General features: G+C 40.0%; 1 protein-coding gene across 2 annotated transcripts in view; it reads left to right on the top strand.

The window, feature by feature from the left end:
* Positions 1–17,712, top strand: part of atad2b (ATPase family AAA domain containing 2B) — an 86,838-nt gene that overhangs the window by 27,181 nt on the left and 41,945 nt on the right. For both annotated transcript variants that reach the window (XM_008398289.3, XM_081602203.1), the window contains exons 23-24: positions 2,222–2,344; positions 4,662–4,790. In XM_008398289.3, the coding sequence (XP_008396511.2) occupies positions 2,222–2,344; positions 4,662–4,790 (252 nt within the window). The remainder of the gene's footprint in view (positions 1–2,221; positions 2,345–4,661; positions 4,791–17,712) is intronic.

The following is a 17,712-nucleotide window of genomic DNA, read 5'->3' as shown; positions in this document are numbered from 1 at the left end:
GGTTTTCTGCTTCTTCTCGTACTTCACGCTAACTTAGTGGAAAGTTTGAAAAAAACTTTTTTCCTTTTACTTCCCCACCTTGGAGAAAAATAAAAAAAGAGTGCTCCACAATAAAATAGGGGACGTCTTTGCTCTCTGCACAATGAGTCTTGGGTGTCACAAATACAGCTTGGCTGCTGGAGGGAAGCGGTGATGAATAAAAAATAAAATGGAAAAAAAAAATAGAAAAATCCTGTTAGCGTGCTGAAACACATTAGCGGCGGCGCTGTTTGTCTCTTCCTCCTTGTCTGTTGTAGACGTGGAGGTTAGCTGGCGCTCAGAAGGGTACTGATGAGCTCTCGGCATCGCACCTGGCCTCTGACATCTCCTCCACCGGCAGGCGTTTTTGCCCTTAAAAACACACTCGCGCGCAGCGCATACGTGCCCGCATGTGCCGGCAGTGGGAGAAGGGCACGCGCTCAGCCACATTGCAATTAAGCAACTGTCTTCCAATTAGACTGCAGAAGTTGGCAGATTGTGACCTCCTTTGTCCCGTTATGCCTGAACTGTTCTCCTACCGCCTGCAGTAATGAGAAACTGCCTGTTTACTGTGGCTACGCCTAAGCCTGTGTCTCCAGCTCCGTCTTCATTCTCCCCCCACCCCGCTCTGTCGATGCACAAGCAAAGGAAGAGCATTTAATGATGCGGTTGCTGATGTATAGAGGAAAGCGAAGCTCAGGAGTTGATTTAGAGGTAATGAGTGTATATTTTGAAAAGATTCTTATTGTTTGCGTTGGACTTTGTGAAGATGTATTCGTCTGTGTGAAGTGGTGATATCTGGGCTTCTGTTTAATATAGTTTAAAAAAAAAAAAGAAAAGAAAGCTTCACCCTCTTTTTAAAGCTGTGAGAAAACACTTTAAGCTCCATTCTCACACACACAGTAGAAAGAGGGGCGAGATCGCAATTGATTATTTGCCTTACATGCATGACTAACTGCGGAGTAAATGCCGCTGTGGTCTTGAAGAAAGAGGAATGCAGGAAGGAGAAAGAAGCTACTTTCAAATGTATTTAGATGGATGTAGTGCGTTTTGAAAAAAAGCGAGTAAAGGTCAAAATCCCTTTCACGGCTTTTACTTCTCTACACACAAATGCACTCAGGAGGCCACAGACTCTATTCAACGTCCAATAATGAAGTAAAAGTAAATGAATAAAAAAAGCTGCAGTGTGTAACTTTTATAAATGTTTTTTTTTCATATGCGTATTTCTTTTAAACAGCCACTTTGTTGTGACAGTATAGTGTGAGACGGATAAATTGTGAAAAGATCAGGCTCCTCCATCTGCACTTATTGCTCCCATTGCCATCTGCAGGAAAGCAGACAGAAAAGACTGATTAGAGCCAGTGGGAAGGTCTTAGCGCTGTCAACCAGGCATGTGTATGGGCTGCTAAATGCGCTAACGGCAGAGAAATAATTTGCCCGTATAAGAAAACTGTTTATCCGCCATCATCTGTGGCCATGCTAACTAGCCTGAGCATTCATGTCAGACTCTGGTCTGGGGAACTAGATGTAGCAGCATGTACAGAAGCATGATTGACAGTGCTAAGACCCCTCCCACTGGCTGTTATTGGTTGTTTCTGACTGAGCTGTATATTTCTGCAGATGGCAATAGAAAGCAGAGAAACTTGATTCTTTTTGTTTTTTTTTGTTTGTTTGTTTTTTGTTTTGCCTCATACTATACTGTCTGGACATAGTGACAGTTTCAGCAAATATGTAAAAAAAAAACAAAAAAAAACATTTTTGTTAATAAAAGTTACATAGTGCAGCTTTAACAGCCTACATACAGTGAGGAAAAAGATAATCAACTCCAATATTTACTATACTTACTGGGAAAAGCTTGAATGTTTAGGATTTCTTTTTCTTTTTTTTTATCAGAAATTCATATTTAATGTTGCCAAACAACGTTTTTACAAATAGTTTTTAATGTTTTGTACTTCTTTCTGGTATTGCTTTGAACTCGCACCACTATAATTAAAGCTTTAGTTGCACAGAATCAACAACACACTTTGTATTATTACTCTACACCTACCAAGTAGTCACTTGCCATGTAGAAACAGTATTTCTACCCAGGAGAGTGATCGTTGTAGGTAGTGATGTTGGACTGCTATTATTTTGAGCGCAGCTGGTAGGATGTATGCTGTGTTTCTAACGCCAACATTTTTCTCGCTGTCCCTTTTCTCCTCAGACAAGGTGATCAGGCACAGAGCGTGCAGCCTAAAGGACACAGCCCATGCTATTTTTGCAGCTGAGCTGGATCCCGAGTTCGACCGAATGTGTGAAGAGATTAAAGAGGCGCGCAAAAAGAGGGGTAAGAACTTTAATTATGCAAGAAAAGAGAAAGCACTGCTCTTAAAAAAAAAATAAAATAAAAAATAAAAAAATTGTTGTTGGTTTATTAAAAAGCTCTGTTTCATAAGATACTCTGTTAAACTGCTCTCGGTCAATATTTGTTTAGCCACGCCGGTTCTGACTGGACAGAATTGATCATAATAATGTTGCCTCCACTGGAAGACATTGACTTTTTTTTTTTTTTGTGTGTGCTTTTATTTTTTATTCATTATTATTATTTATTAAATAAAGAAATATGTTTGGGGGTGAAAAAGAAACACACACACCCTCGCTTGCAAGCGGAGTGCAAGCCAGTTCACGTCGACTCGGTGGGTTTCAGCATGTTCGCTCTCTTTTCTGAAAATCTGTCAATTAATATCTCTGAGAATACAAACCCGCACAATAGAAATGTGCAGGGCAGCCCACTGGTGCTTGATGGAGCAAGTCAGTTTTTAGTGCAGTTTGTGGTGGAGATGGCGGTGGCGCCTGAGGCTCTTCAGCCCGCTGTCTGCCCGACGCTCTGTATTTGGTAATTCGCCGAGCCGCGGCGCACGGACGCGGGGTCAAATTCTAAATGAGATTCGTGTACACAAACAGTCGCATAATGCGGTTAATTGACACACTTCAGCTAAGTAGTTATTTTTCTGCAACTCGCTAAATGTTAAACACCAAGACATGTAATCATATGCAAATATTCCCCTTTGGAGACGGATGAAATGACATTTTCCTTCACGCCGAGCTCGGCGTCTGTTTACATTTTCTTGCTTGCTCTTATGAGCACGGTGCCCTTCAAAATTACTCGCATGTCTTGAACTCCCCCCTCCCCGCCGTGTAAGGTTGCAAACACAAACTTTCACGTATTGATTTTTCAAAAAATGTTCTTGCTGGTCTTTTTGCGGTATTTCCGTACTTGTTTGCCCATTAAAAATGTTTGCTGGTACTTTCCAAACTCACTCAAACTTAGTTCAACTTAATGGAGAAGGTCCGGGAACTTTGACTAGCCCGTTATTACATGGGCTAGTGTTTAAACATATTTTAAACACTAAAATATGTTTAAATTTTAATGGAGACATTGTAGCTTGCATTGTATATTTAGGTTTGTTGTCCTGATGAAAGGTGAATCTCCATCTCAGTCTTTTGAAATAATTTTTTTCTCCCCGTTTTTTGTCTTGCTTGTCCCTGCTGAAGAAGTGCGTCCACATAGCATGATGCCGCCACCACCATGTTTTACAGAGGGCTACGTGCGGTCAGGATATAAAAACTCTAAATTCTGTCAACTCTGATCTTATTTCAGAGATTTGCTGTGTCCCTTGCATAGGTAATATCAAACTGCTCCTATCTTTTGCTTGCGTTAGTTAACCACTTAAAATCTGAATAAAATACACTGAAGTTCATGGTTGTACAGTGATAAAATGTGGTTATATTGCTTTCGCAAGATGGGTCAGAATCAGCTTTTACCCACTTTGTCATTTGTCATGTTAGCAAGTTGAATCAACCGAACACATCCTAACTGGTGGTCGCATATATTTAGCTATTTTAGATTATACTTCCAGAAATGTCTCAAAGCTAAAGCATCTCAAGAAAGGCTCACAATACTGCCCTAAGCCTGTTTTTTTGGGCGGGTTTTTAAACTCAATCTCAAAAATGTCCAAAAGAGCCTGTTGACATTTGGCTTGAGCCGTAGAAAGCAGAGTTGCACGTTGAGCAGGAACCGCGTCGGCGACAAAGCTGTTTTCAAAGGTCACTCCAAATACGTTTCACTTCATCTTAATGAAGCCTAAAGTACAGGATTCAAAACGAATGTTTCTGCAGAGTAAGATAGCTGCCCGAGGAGGAATGCAGCTGTTATAAATTCTTGATGATCCCATCGATGTTCTGACATGAAACTATCAGTAAGCCCAGAACTACATCATGCTCAGTTTAAGCTAGGTTAAAAAAACTTGTTTGCATCAGAGAGGAATATATATATATATATATATATATATAACCCAATAAATCTTTTTTTCTTTCTTTCTTTTTAAACGAGCCAGAAACTTTTCAAGGACATAATTTCTCTTCACTGAAGTTCTGATTTTATCCATGTCTTTTCCTGATGGGGAGCTGAATAATCATCAAGTGTGTCTTTATCAATCATTTTTACAGATCTAGAGTTTTCTTGTTCAGCAATATCCAATCCAATGTTCATTTTTTAGGTTGGATTATTATTATTTTTTGTTTTCACTTGTGCACCACACAACATTTACACAAAAAGCACCCAAAAACTTTTAGTTTTTGATGGTCTCTCTGTGCCCCTGCAGACTTCCAGACTGTGGGTCAGCCTACCTCAGCTCCCGGTGCTTTACCAGCTCGAAAGCAGCATCCTGCAGGAGAAGAGCAGGCCAAGACGAACACCCAAGGCGAGGCCGCTTTCAAACACTGCACTGCCAGTGAGTCTTTATGCATTCCTTTCTCGTGCTGCGTGAGCGGCATGAAGGGTCGCAAGCTGCAAATGTCGTACCTTGAAGTGTAACGTAACATCCATCATGAAGGTCAAAATATATGCTTTTTTTTTTGTTGTTTTTTTTTTACATGAGGTGACACGTAATTCATCCTTTTTGAACTTTGATCTCTTTTGACATCTAAAGCAAAAAAAAAAAAGTACTTTGTTTAGATCCTATTGGATGGACTGAAAGTGCAAAAAAGCTAGTTTCAAAATGTTTTGCCTCTTAAAAATCTGAAAAGTGTGGAACTTTTTTGTATTCAAACTCCCTAAATCATTATTTTCTTATATAAACAGCTTTTGCTATGGCTTCAGTGGCTAGTCCTTTATCTCTACCAGCTTTTCTCATGTAGATTATGAATTGTTTCTACTTCTTACAGCAAAAATTCTCAGTCGTCATCTTGTTGCGCTTAGGCCCGTCACGATAACACATTTAGCTGAACGATAAAATGTCCTAATGAGATAAATGGTAATTGTTGTTTTGAGACCATTTTCCAGTGATACATTGATAATATTGCAAATTCTGCCTCTCAAAGAAAGACCAATAAACCTTAACTTTTTTTTAAAGAATACCTAACACTGGAACTGGAAGAAAAAAGCCCAACAACAATTGAAAACAATAAGACGAAAATGAAAACCCCACACAACTAAAACCATAAATAAAATGTAAACAAAATTACTCCTATTTAAATTTAGTTCACCTTCAGCTTTCTTCCTCTGAACCCCTTCCTGCTTCTCTCTTTGCTTTTGTAAACATTCCCACATCATGATGCTGCCACCACCGCCATGTGTCACTTTAAGGATATTGCTTTTGGAGTAATCTGTCATGTTGTATTCATGTTAATCAAGTTTTTAGAGGCAAGTTTAAGTCAGCCCAGCTATGTTCTCAATTGGTTGGGCATTGCTTAAGAACGCAAAAGCTGCATAAACTTTCCTCCTAGTTGTTGCAGTGCATTGTGGGATGTGTAGTATGGCCATCAACTGTACATATATAAATAATTGACCAGTCAGATGTGGCTTGAAGGCAGCACGTCTGTACTGATTTTACAGCTGAGCATTGGAGTGATTGCAGCTGAACACTAAAATTTCATATTTTATATATTTAAATGAAACTTTTGAAGCTGAAAAAAAAAAAAATCCTACCACAGCACAATCTTCACTATTTCATAGCAGCTTATCTAACCAGATCCCAGTAAAATCCACTGAGGTCTGCCATAGTAAATGCGAAATCAATCCCGGAGTTTGAATACTTTTTGTAAGGCTCTGTGCATTACAGGGAAATCGACACACGGAATGCCGTCGCTCTTCCCCTTTCACATGCATTTAGTCTATGGAGAAGCGACACAGTGAGCAGCCTCATTAGCGTGGCCGCCGTCTCCTAAGCACTCAGAACTCGGCCGCGCCGCAGAGCAATTACATGCCCACCTGTGGTAAACGGCGGGTGCCTAAGGGTGGAGGGCGGGCCGGCGACGGGCAGGGGGCAGAGTAATGAGGCCGTTACCTGGACAAATGAGGGGCGAGCCGGGGTTTTGCGTGTTGCGCCATACAGCTTTCATTTGGACGCAGAAGATTGCAATAGCCTGGTGAAACTGACCTGAAATATTGGCAAGTGCGGGAAATGTGTAGAGAGATGTTGCACTGGAAAATCTGAAATGTTGATGGAAGAAAAAAAAAAAAACAGTATTTACTTGGCAGTTGAAGCATGGCATAATAAAAGGCCTGTTTTCTATAAAAAAAAAATCCATATCTTTGTTCTCAAGTACCACAAATCGCCACTAGATGGAGCATTTCTCCCATGAGAGTTTCTCCGTGGAACCCGACAGAGGGGAGAAATATTTCTAGCCTTTTGAGGGCAGTTGTTGTTTTTTTTTCTCCTCTCACTGAAAAAAGAAATTCACATGAGGGTCAAACGAGTTTCCATTTGAATACACAAACATTTCAATTTGACCAGTACTTTTTTTTTCTCCAAAGGAAAATATTTAATTGTCTCTTAAGTGTAGAAAATGTTAATTTAGTCATGCAATAACACCAGTAAAGGTCAACATGGAACTAGAATGACCAGACATATATACACATACACACACGCACGCACACACACACACAGGACGTCTTTTATTTGCTACTTTTGTCGATAGTCTTTATCTAGAAAGCCAAATGTCACAGATGCAGGCCACCAATTTGGAAGCGATTGGGAGAGTCGTTATCAGACTCCACCAGAGGTGTAATTAATTACAGTAACTCAAGTGATTAATTTGTGACATTGCCAGCTAGTTCTCACCTGGAGCACCGCAACGAGGCACCTATTAGACAAATTGATCAGAGTCGGGTCCTGTGTGAGGTACGACTCAAAGGAAGGCGCATCTGTCTGACGGGGAGGCGTCAATCTCCAATCTCTGTGCCGTTACTGAGGAAGTGAACCGAGTGGAGCTGGGTCAGTCCCGCGTACGCGCCTTTTGCTTTCCCTTTCACAGCAGGGTCACGGGGCACTTAAAAGTTGAAGTTATCCCAGATCACTTACCTGGAGCTGGTAAGATCATCTGGAGGTGGTTCGGTACCTGCAGTTCTTTCGGGCTTTTATCTGGACCAGCTTTCCCCCCGCCCACATCTCTTTCCATTTGCCTCAAACCGAGAACCTGCCTGTGACATTCAGATATAGCCGAGCGGCGGCACCGAGGAGATGCACTTTTTTTTTTTTTTAAATGTATATTTATTTATTTATTTGAGTCATGGAGAAGGTTACATGGAAAGCTTTTTGAGGACTAGGGATATTTTCAAATCGGGTGTTAAAAGCAGCAACAGCGTGAGGCGAGGGGGGAAAGGGGTGGAGTCTTGTTGTTCGGACGCAGACGGCCGGAACAGCTGGCGCTCCCGCGAGGTCGCCGAGGGTTGGGAGAGAGATGGCAGCGCCGCGGCTGTTAATGCACGAGGAAACGGGAAGGCTGGGGTTTCCATTAGCCTCTGTGGGTTGCTCTGTCATGGTTTCTCTCCTTCTTCAACCTCACACATCTGCCACTCTCCCAGGAGCAACAGAAAACCCAGAGCCCCATTACCTTAGGCCGCGGACCCGGGTTCACTCGGAGTGCATTGCCACCAGGATACGGTTCATGCGGAGTGTCTTGCTTTCATTCATAATTAAGCCTGTTCAGTTCTTCTGTCACTGATGCTATTCAGCAAGGCGAATCAGTTGGTCTTGATCGTATGGGAGAGTCGCGGGCTTTATGGCTAAAAATGCAAAATTTTAGACGCACTCTGTAAATGTCACGCTTCAAAAACAAGTTGCCTAATATGAGTGGCCTTTAGAAATCTCAATCCACAGATATCCCTGATTTAATGAGAAATTCTTAATTTATGGGTTGCATAACGAAACGACAGCTGCATGTTTGCAGAGGTTGGTTTAGATCTAAATAAAGGACTCAGACAATTTGTGAAAACCACTGAAAAATGTGCTAGGAAGTCTTGCACATGCCATTTCTCTTGGTGGTGACATTCTTTGGTGTTTGAAATATTTTTTCCATGTTTTGACTTTTTATAAATATTCAAGAATTTTAACTATTATCACTTTTATTTACCACTCTCTCTATGGCACGATAGCTTTGATATTAAATAGTGATTTGGACGTATACCAGATTGATTTATGAGCCACAATAAATAAACTAATAACCTGTGTATTTATTCTATCACCTTTTATGCAGTAATATGACCTTTTACCCCCCAAAACATTACTAATTTTCTACTCAGTCAATCTTCAAGACTACTATGTCATTTATTACACAAAACGTGTCTCAAGAATTTCTGCCAGATTGTTGCAGGAGCAACAAATTGTAAATATTACTTGACGTTTGTGTGACTTAGAGCTACGCAAAGTGTCTGTTACAGGGCTTCTGTGAATTCTGGACATATGTGACGATTTTCCAGGTCCTGGGAAGTTATAAAGAAAAAACAAAGTATGGAAATCTAATTTTATTAAGTCTTTTTTTTTTTTTGCCCCTCATCATCTTCAATGCTCTAAAGAGTACCAAAGAGTACCTGCTACTCACTAATCGATTTATGGCAATGCTGTTGCTCTAAAATGTTGAATGCTTGAAAAATTGAGGTGAAAACATGTCTAGAAATTTGAGACTGGAAGAGAAAGTGGTTTTTGCATGTAAATTGTGCAGACGCAGATTATTTTAAAAGTGAAATCCACCTAAATAACTAAAGATGGTGAAGCGGTGCAGGGCTGGTGCGTAAACGAACCACCATCTAATGAGGTGAATAAATTAACCCTCTTCAGACCAGAATTATTTATAGGCCACCTGGATCTATTTTGATTTTATGGCTGTAGAACCATCAAAAAACAAAAAAAAGAAAAGTGCAATGAGCGAGTGCTTCTGTTGCTCTTTCAAAGAAATCTTCAGCTTTCAGTGCCTAGCAGTTATTCAGTATTACCGTAAGTCGTTCACTGTACAATAACAGTCTAAAGGTCAAAATGAAAATACAAATGACGCGTTGACGGACTGCAGATATGACAGCTGAAATAAAATCCCTTTTACAGGCAAGAGCGCTTGCAAACCAAGTTGAGTTGTGTGATTGTTGGAGATAATTGCTATGCAAGACACTCCCAAAAACACAATGTCTCGGTGAGTTAATTAAATTAGTAGTGAGAAGCATATCTCACCAGCAGTTTAACGCAACACGAGGCTGTGCATAAAGCACAGTTTTTCTAAAGAAACAAATTAACTTGCTGGTCTTTAAAGCTTTTGTTGGGAGATAATTTTGAAAGTAAAACCATTGAAGGCTCCAAGAACAAATCTACCTCACTTCCTCTCTGGACTCCCTGCTAATTCTCCCCCAAGACCTTTCATTGTCCTTTTGTTGGTGATCATTTACTTGGTTAAAAACGAAATAAAACCAATTTCAAAAGTAAAACCGAGATACTTTCTGGAAACCACTACACACGTACTCGCACTTTAACAGCCCTTATTTACCTTACTAGTCGATGAAGAACTTTGTGAGGAAGCCCTAGAACCGGGCTGTCAGAATCTGATTGTTGCACACTCATAAAATGTATTATCGGGTACAAAAATAATGTAAGAACACTTAGATTTTTAAAGTCGTCTACTTGAAAACCAGAAGATACTGTCTTTGAGATGCGTTTTGTTTCGTGAGAAGGGATAGAAGTTGTCACAACATTGCAAGTTAGTTTTTTCATAACATTGTTTGGCTACATGCTGCTCCGTATTACTCAAAAAATGATTAATGTTGTGATTTTTTTTTTGCTCTCAGTTATCTGCCTGGTTTTGATTTAATGCAGGTAAACCAATGGCACGAAGGCAAATGAACCCTCTGCTTGTCTTGCCGTTGATGTGGCTGCCACAGCTAACGTTTGTGCAGTGTCGAAAGGTACATTCTTCAGTTAGTTTGTGGACGAAATGTCGCAGACACGGCATAAAGTGGCCATCATGTTGCTTAATAGCACGCCCAGGGCAACAGGTAGCAGGTTGTGTTCATGTAGATGGAGCGTGGCTGTTTCGCCCCTCCGCCTTCGCTTTTTTATCTCCCATCACTGTAAATGGACAGCTCCCACCCCCCCTCCTCTCTCTCTTTCAAATGACTGTCCATCACTGCATGTTGATGAGATATCTGAATTGATAATAAACTCCTATTCGTTCCTTTTACCGCAGGCTAAAATGGTTGCTGCATAAAAGCAAGGCAAGGATTTATTTATTTTTGCTTGGACGTGAGATGCTTGCTAGAAGCTTGATTTTCCTTTCTTGTCAGACATTTGACTCCTTAACCTTCCTCTCTGAGAGCATGAAATCCGACCATAATACTAGTTTCTGCCACGTGGTTTCAGGTTGATTTCATTCAGTGCAGCACATATGCATCAGAAATAACAGGTTCATGTTTAAAGCCCTTTACTCTAAGGAAATGGCATTAATTTTACCAAATCGCGGCAATGTAATTAATGTTCAGCCAACGGAGACTCTCCAGAATTAGAGTTTGGAAATTTTTACTTGTCTAACTCCCTGCGACACACAACTTTATCTTTGACTTGGTACTTTATATTCACAACAATCAGTTATAAAAAAGAGAGAACATCATGATGGTCAAAGCTGCTATCAAGTGATATCTTAAATCATGAACATTAAGGCATTTTTAAGTGCCCTGTTCAGGCAGCGTTGTAGTGGCAGTGGCAGATTTCCTGCAGGGAAAACAAAAGATTCCTACTGCACTTTAAAAAATTTCTAAATGTATAGTATGGCTTATTATATCTGATTCCTGCAGAATGCTGAAGCAGGTGATACAGGCAACTTATCAAGTCTGTAGAAGTATAGAATTGGATTAAAATGTATTTATTTATTTTTTTAGTTCTGGAAGTGTATGAGAGATGAAAACAGAGGAAGTGCCTTACTCCCTGTCCTATTTTCTAAAAGTGGCATCTTAACCGGCCCATCTGTCCCTTGGCATTACGGTCTCTTGTTTTCGCTGGTTTCTTGTGTAAAGCCTTAAAAAGCCATTAAAACATTTCCCAGAAAGTCACGGCGAACTTTTGTATTTACACTTCAGAAATGATCTACAAAAGAACAACAAATTCTGGGAATATGGGTGAGAAAAAGTTCTGGATTGTGACGTGAAGACTGTGTAGAAACCCTGCAGATTGAATCTAAATGAGCTTTTCCTTCATTCATGAGTTCATGCTAGAGAAGGACAGAGCTCCACTGACCTCAGATGGCCAAGTTGTTTGCTTTAAGTGTGGACACAGCAATGACCTACTTTAGTATTTAATTGGTAGTTTAGCATAAAATTCTAATGCTGAAGTAACTTTACATGTGGTTTCTCTTAATCTCTTCCCTCCACTTTTAAATTCTGGTTTCTGCAGTTGAAAATCCATTTTGTTGGATAGCTTTCACACAGCTTTCAGCAGTACTTCCCAGCTAAAATTGACACTTTCTGAGGTTGTTTAAAAGCAGGTGTCTGAATATAACCTCCACTAGGTCCTTTCCTCTACATGGCCAAGGTCTCCCTCTCTTAACAATTTCTAAATATATGGAATCTTTTTCCTCTTCAATACATGTTTTTTGTGTGATGCGACTGGTAGTCCATAAAAGCAGAGTATCAATAATCACTCATTTTTGGCGAAAGGTTAGTATTAAATTAGATCGTACCATATTTAAAAAAATCTAAAACAGTCAAACGCGTTACGCGCGTCAGGCGTTTACAGTCAAAGTCTATGTGTAGACACATCGAGGGCCTGTGCGGCACGTTTGGAGCGTCTAGCGCGACATGATTTGAACCATTTGGAGCGTTTTGAGTATCAAGAGCGTCCAAAGTGTCCGACGCGCCTCCACATTGACTTTGAATGTAAACCAGACGCGCAAAAAGCTAGAAATGTCAAGCGTCTGCATTCAAAGTGCACATGCGTCTAACTTGAAGCGTCGGATGTGTTTTCGGTGCGCGTAATGCGTTTTGTGTGAATGCGCCATCAGAGTTGAAACCTCCAATTGCGCTTTTTGAAAGCCAAGAGCATAGGTTACCAGTTTGTGGGCAGAGATACTTCTTGGATCATTTAGCATCAGGCTGCATCCGTTTGAATGTTGCTGAAGTGTGCAATTTGTATTATTGTCGGGAGATTTTTTTTTTCTTTCAGTGGAATATGAACAATCATTTTACATATATATATTAAAAAGTTCACCTTGGTTATTTTTCTACTCAGTTATTTTAGTTTGTGGGAGCTGGGTTAAGTGTTTTCATGAGGGCAAAGTTAACTATGTAAGACTGCCACGTAAAACGATTTAATTGTTTTTAAACTTGTTTTCTTCTTACAGTTATGATGGTAATGAAGAACGTAAACATTATAGTTCATCTTGATTGATTCCTTAATCAAACAGAGAGTTCCCCAGCGCCGTTCTTTGTTTTGAGACTTTAGTTTTGTTTAAGGATTACCGCTCTGCGTCTCAGAGGTCTCCGTGGGCATCTGCCAGGTTTGGAATCTCTCAAAGCCAATCCCACTATTCCAATTAACGTGGATCTCGGAGCCGCGGCTTTCGTTGATTATAGAACGGAGTCAACTTTTCATTCCGCCTCTCGCCGACAGCAAAGAACAACCGAACATCCCAGCATTTAGTCAGGACTGCAAACGGAAAAATTATACTGGGCCTCCTGGGGTTTTCAGTCTCGTTGTTTTTTTTTTAAAACCATAGCACAGTCGATTAGTCAATTTCAGTAAACATCAGAAGCCAGCGTACGCCAAGCGGCCTAATGGGGTGCTTTCCCTCTCTTTGCCTCATTCTGATAAGTTGTAATTGACTGGAACAATTGCACAAACATGATGCATTAGTACTGAATTAGTTTGAATGACTTATAGATTTGTTTTGCGAGAACAAAATTGTCTTTGGAACTTTCTGCTCTCCGTCAGAAGTTCAAAGCGAACTGATATCTGTTTTCCCATTAAGCTCACCACCTTGTGCATTTAAATCTGTGGTGAGTTGAATATTCATTTACTTGATGTATGAGTTTCGTCCAAGGCAGGGTTTATATTTGTGGAATGTCTGGTTGTGTGAGAATTCTTACTCCGCTTTAGTAAAGCGGTTTGGGTTTTGCTGAATGCAGCTTCTGACACTGCTGACGCTGTAACATTTTATTTCCCCAAATATTCCAAGGAAAATAAACTGTGCTTATTTAGAATTTACTCTCTAAAATAATGACATGGTTAGAAAAAGTTATCAAAAGCTTTTTTTTTATGCTTGGCACAAACTTTTAAACTTTAAATTATTCTCACCCCTGGCTAAGTTAAGAGGTTATATTGTTTCCATTCAAACACAATGACCCAAAAAGGATAAGATTTTGTAAAATAACACTCGAATTTGTAAAAGATGTGAAGGATCAATATTTTATCCAGGTTATTTCACTCCAGAAGTGTTGAAGAGTTTAGCTGATCCAAGTTTTTTCAGATCCCCAGAAACAGGGTAATGGATCTTTATCAGACTGCTGAGTCAGAAGCCACTTTCAGCATTATGTTGCATCATAATTTCTTGCAAAAATTGATACTAAAACCTTTTGAAAGGGGAATATTTTATGGCGCAGCAATGTAATGCCTGGAAAAGTATGAAACTTTAAAATGGGCATGTTATGAGAACACTGTAATAAGGAAACACGTTTTTTCCTTCGTTTTAGCGTTGCATCTGAGAAGTGTAATACCTTCAGAAGTCAAACTGGAAGTTTTTTTTTTTTCCCAAGCCAATAAATGTCAGATGAAGAATTATCCAGAAAGGTGTCGCTTGTAGTACAAAGAAACCCTGTGTCCCATTATTTAATTCAATATCCCTCACTTTGGAGTTCTATTATCATACAGCTGCGATGGTGTGAATCCTTTAACAGACTCGCAGGGTTTCTAATCGCTATCTAATCTAATCAATTTAGAACGTGCAAGAGCTCCAGCAAAGTACAATAATGGCCATCATTCACAGTGAATGTGATGTGCCTTCTGATCTTCCTTTAGTGGAACAGCCTGCAGACTGTAAGCTCACATTGCTGTAAATATTTGGAAATAAATATCTACAGCAGGGTAAATGGGGTTATGCTTGTTTTGTAATTTGACTGCATATTAAATGATTTAGTCAGCAACTATTTTACAGTTTTGAATACTTGCAGAGTTGCACTGTAAGCCTGGGTTAGACTAAGGTATGGGTAGCTACTGGTATTATGGGTATTGCATATTTTAAAAAATAAATGTAACCTTTTAAAACCTAATTATTTTTTCTATTTTTTTGTGGTTAGATGCAAGAAAAATCTGGCGTGACCATTTATTAACCGTATTTCTTTTTTTAAATTGTGTGAAGCTGACTGAGCAGCCATCTCCTGGCAAATGACAACACTACAAATGTGTTGTCATTTGTAGTCATTTTGGCATTTTACCATGATCACACCCCCTCCCCCTCCGTTATACACCTACAAAATGCTAATTTTTAGGGGTATATTTGTTTAGGGACTAAGTAATTACACATTTTATGGAAGCATGCTAATGTAAAATATTATAATTTATGATTTTTACAGCATGCTTCTAAACTTTTTGTTTTTGTATAGCTACAAATCTAACAAGAAAGAGATGAGATTTTTTTTTATTTTTTATTTTTTACAGATATTTCCTGTCAGCAGAAGTGTTAGGTTTTTTTCTGCTTCCCAAATGCTATATGTTAAGCATTTGGCTAAAATAAAACGAACCTTCAAATGCAATGGGAAATTTATTTTGCTTATCCTCGTCTAAACTCATTAAAATTTTTGACATCCATAAAAACGGGTGTATGCTCTGGTCACACCCTTCCCCTTGCTCTCTGCTACGATCCAGCTCTTTTTCTATGATTGCTCGGGCTAGCTTAGCTTGGCCATTGATGGCTGTAGATGAACAGTTTTTCTGTAAGAGTAGGTGATTTTTTTCCCCTGCCAATTGCACATCAAGCAGCTCATACACAAGTTTAATTGACAGCGCTAACATGCTCCTCTCGGCACCGATTGGCTGCTTTTGACCGGGAGCGGCGCATTTCTGCAGATGACACTAGGAGCAGTACGAGGAGGTGGAGGACATTGATTATTTTTTCTCTCTCAGATTGTCTGTTATAAACGTTATGTACTCCAACTTTAACTGTAATAATCAACAATGCATTGGAAGCGGTAGGAATACTTGTTGCTTTTCTGTTTTAAATAAAAGCAAAGTAATACACGTTTTGCTTTTAAAGCGAGAGTTCTTACATTTTTTTCCACCTGGGATTATCATACCTCGTAGTTTATACCAAATACTGTTTTTCGATAAACAAATAGATTTTCTTTATGTAACATAAACACTTTATTATAAGCAAACCTGTAGCGCCGCCTCATTTACAAGTCCTAATTACACCAACACAGAGCAGCAGGACGACACATCTTAAGAACAGTTTCTTACTCACCAGCCTGAATTCTTCTTCTTTCTTTTTCCAGGATATCAAAGGGCTGCTGGTAAATGCCAGTTTCTTTTCACTCAGTATCCAGCTTTTAAACTTCATTCCTTTCAGGGGACCCTTACCAGGTGCCTTAGCATATTTTCGTCTTTGCACAAGGACTCTGATCACTCACATCAGTCAAAGAGACAGCCGGTACATTGCTTTTTACATCCCCACTCCCGCTTTATAAGTGTGGCTGTATATTTTTGCTTGGGGGAACAGATAATTTCCCCAGGAAGCTTTCATGCCCTGCTGTGGCTCCGTGTGCGTGTACAGGCTGACATCTTCAGCACTTCTCGGAACCGCCTGTGCATCAGGGCATATCTGTCTTCTGTGAAGAGGGCACCACAGGCACCGTCATCCCACTGGCCATTTACTAAGCAGCAGAGAGGAAAAGGACAGAGCAGGATAGATGCTCTGACTAAATTACGTCCCAGGCTCATCTCTCGCTCTTGTTGTTGTAGCAGTTTTGACTACAGGGAGTGCATGGTGTCCCATTGCTTTTTTGTTTTTGTTTTTTTTTCTGACCAGAAACAAACTCTTGGTCAGAAAATCTCTCACGAATTATTCCTACATTGTATTTTGTGTTAAAATTGTGCTGGGTTTGAACTGAGCAAGCTGGCTGAAGTCCTACTTCACCAAAATCTGGACGTGGAATTGCATCGGGCATGAATATGAGCCGATTTAGCTGCGTTACAGCTAAACGGAATCAGGTTTTTGGGTGGGAAATGCAGTCCTGCTGGCAGCACTGTCGAGTTTTGCTTTTGCTGGGATGTTGCCAGGCAACCAAGGTGAAAATCCCCCTAGTCAGGAGCTCCACCATGAAATATTTCCTGCATATAACTTATCACACTGCAAAAACACTAAATGTTTTTGGTCTAGTTTCTAGAGCAAATATCTAGTAAGACAAAACTAACTTACAGGTACATTTTCAGGAAGAAATAGGAGCTTGTCTTAAGTTAATAATTCCTTCATATTGATGGAACGCACTGGTTGTAAGTGAAATCTGCCAGTGGAGCAGGATGTTTGGGAACGAGACATTTTGGGGGGAAATACTTTATAAGATTTGGTGTTTTTGCAGTTCATAAGATACATTTGAGTGTAGATTGTGGTCTAAGAAAACAGTAGTTCTTAGTAAGCTAGGAGACAGAAGTTTTTACTATGCCAGAGTCGGGCTTATATCCCTATTGCTTTATACTCAACTATACAAATGCTCTAATGACTCCAGCTTTGATTTTTAGTGCGCAGAAAGGAGGCTCGTATTGATCGCGGGCCTTGGCAATAAAACAAATAAGTTTATTTTCCAAATTGTTTTGGCCGAGCACCGTGTTGTGACTTTGAATGAAGAGAGAGAGACGAGAGGATGACAAAGGGTAATGGGAAGACGGCGATGCAGCAGTGGAAGGATAGTGACTGATATCCGTAATTTGAAGACGCAAAGATGGGATCATCTATTGATCTGAACATCTCATCAAGCCGCAGATCAAAGTGTCACATCGGGTGACAAACGCCTTTTTCCATTTCATGACCAAACGACCCGGACTCCCTCAAGGCCCCGTGTCGCCCTGACAGCCTTTTCCGACGATCATTGTGCCCTTGCAGTGTTTACCGTGTTCTCATTTTCCTCCTGACTTGTTCTTTGGCCCATTTTTCCATTGTGTTAAGGCTCTAAAAGATGTGCTCTGTCTCAGTTTTGATTGGATTTGTCGAATGTGTGGAATTATATCCCCGTCTGCGTGATCAGACGAGGAGCTTTGCTTCATTGATGGCAAGTTTGGTGGGAAGGAAATTGTTTCAGAAGTCACTTTCCATCCCGGTGTCGGAACTGAATCTAAGCAATGTAAAGGTCAGTAGGACTAAATGACATCCATCTGTATATAGTTTTCATTCTCAGCTGAATATACAAGATTTTAA

The sequence above is a fragment of the Poecilia reticulata genome, chromosome 21 (genome assembly GCF_904066995.2).
Source record: "Poecilia reticulata chromosome 21, P_reticulata-male-v2, whole genome shotgun sequence".
NCBI lineage: Eukaryota > Metazoa > Chordata > Actinopteri > Cyprinodontiformes > Poeciliidae > Poecilia > Poecilia reticulata.
This window is presented reverse-complemented; position numbering and strand designations above follow the sequence as displayed.